The sequence below is a fragment of the Lissotriton vulgaris genome, chromosome 5, assembly GCF_964263255.1.
Source record: "Lissotriton vulgaris chromosome 5, aLisVul1.2, whole genome shotgun sequence".
NCBI lineage: Eukaryota > Metazoa > Chordata > Amphibia > Caudata > Salamandridae > Lissotriton > Lissotriton vulgaris.
The window spans coordinates 406,489,038-406,502,255 of record NC_141693.1 but is presented as its reverse complement, the minus strand read 5'-3'; the positions used below and the strand labels follow the sequence as shown (position 1 = coordinate 406,502,255).

The 13,218-nt window shown below is 41.3% G+C and overlaps 1 protein-coding gene across 3 annotated transcripts in view; it reads left to right on the top strand.

Moving 5' to 3' along the window:
* The window catches only part of RHOBTB1 (Rho related BTB domain containing 1), a 239,380-nt gene that overhangs the window by 215,079 nt on the left and 11,083 nt on the right, over positions 1 to 13,218 (top strand). For all 3 annotated transcript variants that reach the window (XM_086921771.1, XM_086921770.1, XM_086921772.1), the window contains exons 7-8: positions 613 to 763; positions 11,200 to 11,288. In XM_086921771.1, the coding sequence (XP_086777897.1) occupies positions 613 to 763; positions 11,200 to 11,288 (240 nt within the window). The remainder of the gene's footprint in view (positions 1 to 612; positions 764 to 11,199; positions 11,289 to 13,218) is intronic.

The window sequence follows — 13,218 nt, the reverse complement described above, 5'->3', positions numbered from 1 at the left end:
AAGAGAAATTAAACGAGGCTCATCCAGGTATTTTCTGCTCCTGTCACTGCCATAATGATGTCAGAGGCTGGCCTCTGCAAATATATCTCTTTACAACGCATGCTTTAGATCGCATGCCATTACAGCGCGGTTATTACATCGACCATATTTTTACAACACGAACCATTACAAAGACTTGATGTAGGGGTGTGCACTGGATTTAGGAATAGTATAATTTACTGTTCCTACTCCAATTTGTGCAATAGCAGAGAAGGTGTTGGATTGTAAATCCAACACCGTCTACCCCCTACAGCAAGTTGTTGTAACAACTTGCAATATAATGGTTCGCGTTGTAACAACGTGGTCGTTGTAACGGCATGCTATCTAAAGCATCCGTTGTAAACACTGTTGTAAACACTCACAACATAACCCTTGCTGTCTGCAGCAAGGGTTATGGTGTGGGTAAAATTGAGTAATAGAAGGGTAGTAGCTTCCACCCATGATTTATATAATTTGACATTCACGTCTGGCCATTAGTTGAAATCCATTGTTCTGTGTAAGGATTTTGTCAATACTTTCACCATTATATTGCTGCAGAATTCTAATTTACATTTTCCTAATTCCATTTTATAGGTTGTCATCCCTACCACCAGCAAGTCCTCAATGCAGGCAGTACTGGATTATTTATATACCAGGCAGCTATCACCAAACATAGATCTGGACCCTCTTGAGCTAATTGCTTTAGCTAATAGAATATGCCTTCCACACCTCGTTGCCCTCACAGGTAAATGTTTTCCGCGAATAAGAAAAATTAATAAAATGTTTGTCCTGTCTCTTTCAAGTAATTTTTTTTTCCTCAAGTGCTTAACTAAAGCATGCATGCTTTGGTACTATTTTGCCTGTCAGTTTCTATTTCAGGAGGTTTTTGTCATGGAGTTAGTAGTGCTATAAATGCAGACAGAACCATTTTCTCTGTATTATTTTCTTACCCTTCAGTCCTCCTCCTCATCACATAATTCCCTTTAACAAACAAAATCTTTACTTCTCCACAAATGGTTATCACCAGTCTATAAAGGTAAACAGCCTGATAGAAATTATAGCAGTTCCTAGCTCTACCAGGTTCCTTAGAATCATGACTCGCAATATCCTGTCTTGAAAAGAAAACACTGTTGGAGTGTAGTGAACGTACCACATATAATGACAATTTCCTTTTCCAAACCAAATATAACAAAGGCTATAATTTGTATTGCCTAGAGTCATCCAGAAGTCAGTACTTCATACTAAAAAGGGCTTAGTCTAATATGAGAATATTCGCATCCTTCTATCCAACAGGATGTTGACTAACAAAAGTTAGCACTCTAACCATCCTTGAAGACTAATTAACACCTTGGCTGCTTTGAGTTCTCCTCTGTTGTGCTGAAGGTCTATGGAAACGGGTGTGGTCATGACGAGCTCAGCTCGTCATGAATGCAGCTCAACTGTGCCTCATGACGAGCTGAGCTAGTCATGAGCATGGAAGGGGTTCACAGGACACTCAATAGAAAACATGAATGTTTATCCACACAATAATTCAATTATTTTCCTTCCTAATCAGCCCCTAGAAGGAAAACCCAAACAATACAGGCCTATGGTAATATTCATGCTAAAACTTTGGAATGATGAAAGTTTAATTGAACATAAGAAATGGCTCAGGGACAATTAAGGTTGATACAGACCTTCTATTCCAGAATGTCAATGTTTGCCTTTCTGTTCCTCCCTTTTTAATTTAGAACATTCTACCATCAATGGCTGTAATGACCTGATAATTCTGCCAATCACCGGGGCATACTTACCTTATCCCTTCTCAGGACCCAAAAGGATACAACACTTCACAATACTTAACTAAGAAACGAATAATACTAACAAATAACTAAAGTTATATGGCTATTGCTGGGGAGCTTGCGAATAACAACGCCAACTGGCGACAACAGCGCAAAAATAATACCAGTGACGACAGAAACAACAACCCGGGAAAACAACGTCACTCGGTACAACGCAAGAAACCAAGGGCCACAAGGTAACAAAGTACCCCAGGGTACGAAAACACAACACAATACCAAGGGCCACAGGGTAACAACAATGCGAAACAAAGCCCACCCTGGTGGAGCTAAAACAACGCGCACTCCTCCTAACAATGCCTCGGGGTGGATTACGAATTGGTTTTGGTTTCCTTGGATAAGAGCGGAACCCAACCTTCAACAACTACCTGCAGGAAGGGAAACTTACCATCCTTCCGATGCTACAGCACTTGGACCAGAAAGGCCCCGACCTCCCATCCCAAGGAATACAAGCGAATAAGGGTATTTATTCTGGGGTTTCTTTATTACACAATGATAGAAGGACAAAAGAAAGAAATTACTACTATGTCACGATAGGCCTTCTTCACATCAATCCCTAAGCAATTGCTAATGCAATTAAAATGTAAATTAAAATGTACATATATAGAACTCATATGTAAATCAGCATATAACCTGAAAATAGGAGACAATAGTTAGATAAGAACAGTTAGAAAATAAGAGTTAGTCACCAAGTTTCTACACATCCCGCTTCCACTTCGCCAGAGGGGAGCCCGTTTCTCCAGCCGAAATAGGATTCTCTGCTCCACTGTCACAGCTGCACGTCTGCAATGTGATCGACTACCAGTGGTTGAGACCCGAACACTCCCTTTAGTACAAGTGGAAACGTTGGTTGAAGCTTCTAGCAAGCCTCACCCCCTGTTCCCATCAGATTCCGTACCACTCCACACCAAGGTCACAGCATCAGCTAGCTAGGCATCTGTTATGACTCCGAGGCAGAGCGAGCATATTCCTCCGACAAGGACCGGTTCCTACTAGTATACGAAGTGCGGAAAACAAGTGGGAAGTAAAACATAACTCCTCACCCAGAAAGGCTTAGAAGATGGCGACAGCCTAGAAAATGGAGCCGCTTAAGCATAGGCCACTATTCCCGCAAAGAGCCCGAATTAGTATGCAAGATGGCATTAGAGTATGCCAAAGCCAATAGGTAAGCCCTGCCTTTAAGCAAGATACAGTCAGACACAAAAAGAATATTACCGAATCCTATTTTACAGCTAGTTCACATCATGCAGGCCTACATAGCAATATATTAGGGCAAAATATACTGAGATGGTAGTGGGCAATGGTCATAATCGAGTCAATTATCCATAAAAATGGTCAATCACTACAATGGCTTAAATGTTTTAATAGCTTTATGGAATTTCTACCTTGGGATATAACTGTTTTAAAGGTCCTCTTCATCGTTATTCGCCCTTGTCTGCAACTACAGCCTATAACTCTGTAAGAGGGTATTTAACAACTGTTGTATCCCCTTGGCGGGGGCTATAATGCTATAGCCCGCTATGGCCAATCCAGCCCTTTCGTGTATATTGTCACTGAGTGGTAGCTTAGAATGCTTTTTGTGATCTACGGTATTGTTTTGCAAGAAATTGATAGCCTGGGTGTGGCTGAACAGTCCTTTGGTATTGTGTAGCAAATTTTGGTGATCTGGGTGGCTGCTTCTAAAGTGAGTGTGCCTCTATTTTAGAGCATCCATCAGATGGTGAGTCTTTGCTCCACAAAGTTATATGAACCAGGAAATACACGATATATTATGCTCTTCCTTTCATTCACAGCCAGGGAAATTGTTTTATAGTCTGGGCAGCTAATTTCACAACGGCTTAGGCCTATTATGATTTTTCTGGCTTGGGATTTTAACACAGTCTTTAATTAGTTCCATCGCAACCCTGTAATGTTGAGGGGCACAATAAGAGTTCTTTTTTCCATTTCACTGAATATGGGCATGGTTGTGGATGTGCCTTTGTTATAGCTAGTCAGCATTATGCATGACTCACATTGGATGCTATGATTTCAAAATAAAAATAAGAGCCAGATGCCTAAAGCACTTTTAAAGTTGCAAACACTCAGTTTGCAACCTCAAAAAATGTATTTATCTCATTTTAGGAGTCAGTAAACTTGTAATTACTCCTAAAATGGGATTGTGATCATATAAAGATTCTAAATTTGCAAGGGAAATGTTGTAGATGTTTATTCCAAATACCTAATCAGCCTGACCTGTATCTTGCAACTGAAATCTGGTCTCAAAAAATTTAAAACTTACTACCTGAATTGGGGTGGCAAGCAATTCACAAAAGGGCAGCTTAGAAGTTGGTAGTTTGTTGGAGAGAGAAGGCCGTGGTTGACGGGACTACTACCAAATCTCAAACTTTAAAAAGGTAAACTTTTGTTAATGCAGCATGGTTTCCTTTGAAGAAAACGGGCTGCATTTAAAAAAAGGTTACCTTATTAAAATCCATTCTGGCATGGTTGTCTGCAGACCTTGCAGGCCACCATTTCTCTAATGGCCCCCAATTGGAGTGAGATGCAATTTGCAACCCACTCCAAATCAGAATTTTTAAACAATCTAGTAGTACATATGTTAATTATACGTGTCACATAAATACTGTTCACAAGTTGTGACCAGTATTTTTGTGACCAGTACTTAGTACCTCTGGCCCAAGAAAACGAATAACAATATTACAGGGCTTGAGGCAACGAAAGACATGCACATTTGTTGCACTGTTAAAAATCATAAGATGGAAATAGCCACTTACATCTGTAACTGAATATTAAATTGAATAGAAATTATAGAACTGCATTTTCAGTTTAAGTAAACAACATTGATGATAAGAGAACCCAAGATTAAGAAAAATGCTGACATAGGAAGTGAAATGTGACCAATGGAAGGCTTTAAGCTGAAAGGAACTACAACTGTTCCTCTGTTTCTTTATCATTTCTCCATTAAGTTAAAACATTCTTTCGATAAATTAACTTTATTCTGGCAGTGATTTCACTACAGCAAGCCTTGAAATATATAATTCTGTCTTAAACCAGATTCACCCTAATTTTTCAGTAGGAGAGTTAACTAACCATTGAAGTTGTTGTGAAAGATTAGTATTCCGATGCTTTTAACATGCAAAGGGGTTGCATGTTCACATATTTTAAAGCGTTGTTTTAGTATGTACTCATTTTGTAACTTAAAATATTAGAAATTGATATATATAGCTAAAGATCAGAAAGTGATGTCTGGGACTGTTCATCAATGTATTCACTTACGTAACCAACCCCTGTGGATTTGTGGGCTAGATTGTGTTGAACTGCTTTGTTGCCATTTACCTTTCTCTGTCAAACTTGCGATCCCTTGGGCAGGTGGAAAAAAACGGACAGAAAGCAGTGAGCCTTAAAATAATAGAATGCTTCAGAGAATATGTTGTCAGATGGATGAGTTTCTCTTGGTGGGAATGGTTGTTTTGCTTTTAATCCTATCAGTAAAGATTTTAATTATCATTGAATAATGGATAACTTGCAAACTGCTTAACTTTTCAGAAAGTTGTTAGAGTAAAAAGGCAATAAAGGCATCTCCTAAATGATGAGTCGGTGTCCATGGATATTCTGCTCCTTTGTGCTGTTCAATTTAAGGAGAAAATTACAAAAAACAATTTGATGGACAGAATGTAGATCAATGTCTTACATTCACCCCAGTACAAGGATCTGGGCCTAAATCCATCGTTTTTTGCACTCCACACCACCCTGGGTTAGATAATGGCTTTATGCAAATCAGCTCTGACCCTGTGCCCCATGGGAACAGTCCAGTCCGAACTACACAGCCATATCTTTCCCAGACCGGAATCAAGCATCCGAGGACCGGACCGGTTTCGAGGTAACACCTCTCATCAGCCCGGCTAGCTTGACTCCAGTGGTGTGGAGGCTCTGGGACCCACGTCTGAGCTACCCCAGTACACTCGGGGAGAAAATTACAAAAAACAATTTGATGGACAGAATGTAGATAAATGTCTTACATTCACCCCAGTACAAGGATCTGGGCCTAAATCCATCGTTTTTTGGCACTCCACACCACCCTGGGTTAGATAATGGCTTTATGCAAATCAGCTCTGACCCTGTGCCCCATGGGAACAGTCCAGTCCGAACTACACAGCCATATCTTTCCCAGACCGGAATCAAGCATCCGAGGACCGGACCGGTTTCGAGGTAACACCTCTCATCAGCCCGGCTAGCTTGACTCCAGTGGTGTGGAGGCTCTGGGACCCACGTCTGAGCTACCCCAGTACACTCAGGGAGAAAATTACAAAAAACAATTTGATGGACAGAATGTAGATCAATGTCTTACATTCACCCCAGTACAAGGATCTGGGCCTAAATCCATCGTTTTTTGCACTCCACACCACCCTGGGTTAGATAATGGCTTTATGCAAATCAGCTCTGACCCTGTGCCCCATGGGAACAGTCCAGTCCGAACTACACAGCCATATCTTTCCCAGACCGGAATCAAGCATCCGAGGACCGGACCGGTTTCGAGGTAACACCTCTCATCAGCCCGGCTAGCTTGACTCCAATGGTGTGGAGGCTCTGGGACCCACGTCTGAGCTACCCCAGTACACTCAGGGAGAAAATTACAAAAAACAATTTGATGGACAGAATGTAGATCAATGTCTTACATTCACCCCAGTGAGGATCTGGGCCTAAATCCATCGTTTTTTGGAGTCAAGCTAGCCGGGCTGATGAGAGGTGTTACCTCGAAACCGGTCCGGTCCTCGGATGCTTGATTCCGTTCTGGGAAGGACATGGCTTTTGTAGTTCGGACTGGACTGTTCCCATGGGGCACAGGGTCAGAGCTGATTTGCATATCGCCATTGTCTAACCCAGGGTGGTGTGGAGTGCAAAAAAACGATGGATTTGGGCCCAGATTTTTGGCTGGGTTGAGTGTGTGACATTGATCCACATTCGGTCCATCACCTGTTGTGTTTGCATATTCCGCCCTAAGTGCGCTGGGGATGCCCAGACGTGGGTCCCAGGCACTCCACACCACTGGAGTCAAGCTAGCCGGGCTGATGAGAGGTGTTACCTCGAAACCGGTCCGGTCCTTGGATGCTTGATTCCGTTCTGGGAAGGACATGGCTTTTGTAGTTCGGACTGGACTGTTCCCATGGGGCACAGGGTCAGAGCTGATTTGCATATCGCCATTGTCTAACCCAGGGTGGTGTGGAGTGCAAAAAAACGATGGATTTGGGCCCAGATCTTTGGACTGGGTGACATTGATCCACATTCGGTCCATCACCTGTTGTGTTCAATTTACAGTGGCCTTGATTGCGAGTAAGTTGGTGGTTTCCGACCTCTGCGCAAACCCAGAGGGCTCAATCCCAAGTTGTGTTAAATGTACAGTATTCAAAAAAGAGGGGGAGGTAGAGGAAGTCCAGGTTCGCCCTCCACAGCATTAAGCTTACCAAAAAAGATCTGAGCACTCAGATCCAGAGAACCTGGCCAATTACGGAAACATGACACCTTTCGGTCTGTTTCAGAGCAGGGAAAAGAGAATATTTTCTTTTTAGTCCCCTCACTCACCGGAGTTTCCTCACGGTGACATACTTTATCATAGGGGCTTCCCAACCCGCTGCGGGTTGAGGCGTGCTACGACTATCGATATTGCGTAGGAGCACTTTATTGTGAAGACTATGTGTCGTGTGATATGAAGCTAAGGGCAGGTGAAGTGGAGTGAGAGACTTAAATTAAAAATATCCTACTGGTGAGCTAAACTAACTTTATTCAGGCTCCTAGCGGATATATTAAAAATGGGGTGGATTACTGGGTGATCTGGTTCTGTTATGAAACACAGTACCCTGGTAAAGAGTCAACTAGTTTCGAGCTGTACCCCACAGCTCTTCTTCAGGACTACAACAGGGTCCAGCCCTGTGAGTACCACTCCAATCAAAACATGAATAGTATGCCTATATTAATATATGTATATACATACTCTTTTTCTGCAAGGTATTGGCATATTTTTGCTAAGGTTTAACTAAACCTCATGGTCAATCGCGGGTAAGTTAATTGTCCCCGTAATGCACTTGTTACGAGGCTCTGTTGTGACGGTAGACCTACTCGGCTTCCCGTGTGACCGGCGGTTAAATGTACAGTGCCAGTGCTTCTGTTCTATTAAGAACAGTCAATATGCCGGTTCAGTGGGAGGTAAAATGGACTCGCAAATGCCACTGCGAAGAATTCCAACAAAGGTACTCACTTGGGGCCTGATTATTATGGTGGTGAGACCACCACCGGCAGCCTGTTGGTGGCTGTCTCACCGCCATAGCTAGCAGATTTTATATCCACCATATTACAGTGGCAGGCGGTTTTCTTGTGGTCGGACTGTCGGAGTGGAATCATATCCCTACAATGGTGGCAGTGCTACCAGGCACGCCGTAGGGATTATGATGTCCCCTTTCCTGCTGCCTTTTTCATGGCGAGTAACCCGCCATGAAAAGGCAGGAGTAAAGGGAGTTTGGGGGCCCGTGGCGGGCCCCTGTTCCCCCCTGGCCCTCCGATATGGGCACTGGGGGGCACCTAAGGTGCCCCCCTACATATCCCTGCACCATGTGGCAGGCAGCGCATGGTGCCTACCACATAATGCAGGGATATGTAAAGTGACCCATTCTTGCATTGTGGCGGGTGCTGCAGCCAGCAGAACCCGCCGCAATGCAAAAGATAAGCATTGCGACCGCCGTGGTCTTTTCAAAATATTACATTTATTCAGTAAGTATAATTAACATTACAGTAATATTGTAACTAGCAAAAATAGTGCAATTATCAATAAAATAGGATGCCCCTGCACATGACGTGCCTAAAGAAACAATATGCAAGCCAATTAAAAGCACACAATCAAATAGCCAAATCAAACTATGGGGCTACAGAATGCTCTGCACAACAAAAGCTAAGTGAGCTACTTGCCAATACATTTTAGTCTTCTTTTATTGTTTTGAACAATAAGAACCAATCATATATACAGAACTAAAAATAATTGGGAAGTAAATTAATATATAAGATTCTGCCTGCATCAGGACCCGATATCAATAAATGGTACATGAAGGTAAAACATTTTCCATAGCTTCCCAACCAGACACTTGTATCTTTAAAATACAAATACATTACTATGGTTTTCTGCATGGGCATTCATTACATTCACGTAACTTCCCACCAGAAGGATAGCAACAAATTTGAAATATATTTTATAAATTCAGTTTTCTTTGTACACCATGTATTTGCATGCAGTTCAAGCCAGAAAGATGCATACCATAAGCTATAACTATATGAAAATATTTGCATTTCTGCCGAAACACACTGCAGACTTCGTCCTTGCAACGTTACATCTGTTAGTTGTGGAACGATACAAAAGACCAGCAAGCCAGGCAGTTTCAACTAATTCACATTATTTTTCTATTTTACATAGAAAGAAACACATTTATTTGTCTCGCATGTTTAAGTCCTAGCATGTTAGTCACTACATATTGATCTCATATACATTTCTAATTTGTTAATTAGCTTTCTGAACCACACTCGGTAATTACAAGGTGTGTTAAATACCTCACCCGTCGTTACTTTTTTGGAGGTCTAACTTGCCAGAATTTAAAAGGATAAAAGTATACAATATTTGTTTAAACATGTAAAAATTGGTGCTAGGCACCAACATCGGCATGCCATTCTCCCACAAACTCAGAATATGCAATAATTATCAGATCAAATAAATTCCGAACGCCTCAGTGTCACATTTTTATTGGATGTAATAATTTTCACATCTGACTGGGACCACGCATAATCACACACACACACACATTGAAGAGCATTGCAGAGAAGAATAATGGAAGCCAAGTCATTCCCCTCCCACCCCGCTAGAACTGACACTCCACCATAAGGAGACCTAGGAGTGTGTGCAAAATTGGACTGCTACTTATGTCTGCAGATATGTGATCAGAGAAAGCAAAACCTACATAGATGCTCTACTCTCAGTGTTAAAAAATTAAACTAAGATCTATACAAAGTTTTAAACGAGGAGCATAGCACAAGTCAATATAGCACTCACACCATTGGCCAGTATCATCTACGTCAGACGCATACTTTATACGAGGCACCAGCAAGTCAGAGGCTCTGAATAGCATCTCCTTCCAGTGCCCAACAGATCCAAGATGGCTACTTCCTGACTGAAGTCCAGGCATATTGCAGTCAGACTGGAAGCGCACAGGCACACTAGGGTCCAATTTACCTGTGTCACACCAATCAACCCCCACCAAGGAAATACTTGAACCATGGTCCTCAGCCAAGGAATGGGTCTAAAGACAGTATTAAGAGACCACAAAGCAAAGGAACTTGACAAAAACATCCCAGAGGAGGAGAGAGGGACCAAGAGGAAAGGGAACTGTAAAGTACAGAAACCTGCCTCCACACAGCGGATGCCCTATGCCAAGTATGCAAGAGACGTAATGGGCAAATCCAAGGGAAATGACAACAAGCAGTATTCTCATGCCCTGTTAGGGCAAGAGGAATTGGACCCCTTAAGAGAAAGGCACAGAAGAAAGTAACAGTAGAGCATACCTACAGCAAGACCTGTGGCATAAGGAGGTGGAACCTAGGCAAAAGCTCTACCTGAGGAACTTGCCTGAGCAGGGAGACAGAAAAAACAAGGCTTCTTGTGGGAGGCTCACCCTCTTGTGTGAGCTATGCTGAAAAAAAAGTTAGGAAAACAACGTACCTGTGTCTGGGAGTTAGACACCATCATCTTCTTCATCACAGTCCTTATCTATGAGGAAGTGGTAATCTGAAAAACTGGTGAAAGCGGAAATGTTTACAATAAGGGTGCAACAAGTTATATTTTTCCCATACATTAAAACAACTTGGGAACCGATTCACAAAGGCACTTATGAGCTGGCCAAGTATTATCTCAGAAGAACTACTTCATCTCTTTAGAAATGCCTTTGTGAATCTGCCCCGAAATGTCCAATAGCCTGTCAGTAACGGTGCAATTAACTCAGTCCTTTCTATTTTTACTAAATGTGGCTAAATATTCACTCAATAGTCCATTTTATCACCATATAAATATTTTGGGGGCAATGTTCAAAGGCAGTACATGCAGTAGTACTATAGGACTACTACTCCACCCAGTCATAAATGCCTCTATGAATCGGTCCCACTATGTTTAGCATAAATCATATTAGTTTTGCTAGATTTGTTCTTGGGTCCTGCCAACAACATAATAAAATGCTTACCAGGAGAAGTTGACCTTTTGACCCGAAAATGTTGCAGGGCTCTAACAGGTCTTTTTCATTTGTATTATTTTCTTTACTAGAACAACATGCGGTGCAGGAACTGACCAAAGCTTCAATGAATGGTGTGGATGTAGATGGCGAGGTGCTTATGTATTTGGAATTAGCCCAGGTGAGTAGATTTAAATATATACCTATAATACTGCATAACTGAGTATCACTTCAACTGTGTTATCTATTGTAGCTTAGAGCTAAGATGTCATGCAAGAACTAATTCTTTCAAATTTAACTTTACTCCTTGGAGCTGCAGGTCTGCAAACTTCAGCACATAACTTGGAAGCATCCATTTATTCATTCATGTTATAGAAGATTAAACAAAATAAAAAGTGCAAGCTTGTTTGGTTAAACTTAAGAGCATTTTGACTAATGTCCACGATTATAAACCCGCACACAAAGACACTTAGCGACAATTAACTATCGCTAGACTGGGAAAGAACAGAGGAGGGCTGGTCCCTACTACATTGGCCAAAAGCACTCCTAGCGCTAGAACCAAATCAGATGAACTGTAATCTATTGCCTGTACTCATGTAAAATTGATATTGATTTGTAACCTCGTACCTCAGACTTTGTAACTCACACCATCTAATGATATGTAATGTGTAATATCTCATTTGATTGTTTTTTATCTATGATTTGTTGTACTTTATTTAAAAAAAAACAAAAAAAATAATTTAAAAAAAAGTTAAGAGCACTTCAGTGCAGGCTGAGTGATCAAGAATGTAGGAGAGAGGGATATCTGAATAGAGCTGCTTTGATAGAATGAAAATATCAGCTGTGTATTTTCATGGTAAATGTATAAGGAAGAGCATTAAATGCTCATCAATTTTACAGCAACGTTTATACCCACCAACCAGTGCAAAACATGATTCCACTTGTCACACCGTGAAAAGCGTAAACTCAGAGCACCAGTGCTAAATTGTTTAGTGTCCATTCTTTGCGTGGCCAATCAGGAATAATGACATACTTGATTAGGTAAATTATACGTAGGGAAAATTGCCTGACCTATACATAGTTTACCTAATCTGGGCCAAAGCAGATTATTAATTCCGAAGTGATACAAAAAGGCTTGGCTCTTAATAAGAGCTGGTTTTGAATAATTCATGGGGAACAGCAACTTCTTTGCTAAGTGAAATATGTTACAAATCCCTTGAAATGGTGCTTTTCATGATGTCAGCAGTCAGGATTTTTATTTCAGCTGCTGGACCTTCAGAGACGTTGCGGAACTCGTTAAAATGAGGTGACAGATTGGATGGCAGCTTAAAGTTAGATACAGGTTCTCCAAGATCAGGTCTTTAAAGTACAATCTCTGAGATGTACCTTGGATCCTGATATTAGCGGCGGCCTATACTTGCTTCCTCATGCCAAGTCTAGCTTAACATGTTCTCCTTGTTTTAGTGAAGTATAAATAAGTAATGTATCACATGACACACCTGGTGAGGTGTGGGGCTTTTCCCTTACGAAGGAGACTTCAAGAGTCCAGCTCTTCTTTTTAGGTCTGGCCTAGAGCGAGTTTTGGATGTTTAGCCTGCATCATGTTTGCCATAAATACATGATAAAACGTACATATGCACATACATACACGCAAGGGCTTTCAGTCAGCTCTCTTCATTCATTGTTCTGTTCAATTTTGCCTCATCCTACCACAGCATACAGCATGGGATAAGTGGTGACCCCCCTTCATTCATTTGTTGGCCTTTTTTCCCCCTCATTCAAGGTCACATTGGCTTTCTTGCAGCTCAAAAAGTGTTTGTCTTTTAGTATAGACTTGAATTATAGCTAGGACATGTCCATGTCGTTGACGTGCCTAGATAATTGTGCTCAGACTGATGGGATTCTCACTACTTTCTGAATAGTGCATATAGTGAAATACTCTTAACGGCCCTACCTCTCTTGCTAAATGTGACTCTTTGTTAGCTGTAATTACTATTGGTTTTTTTTAAACAATGCAGAAATATATTTTTTCTGAAATATGTAACATTGTTCAAAATTGTATTACAGTTGGTTCATTAGTGTAAACAATTTCAATATTATAGAAAATCAGA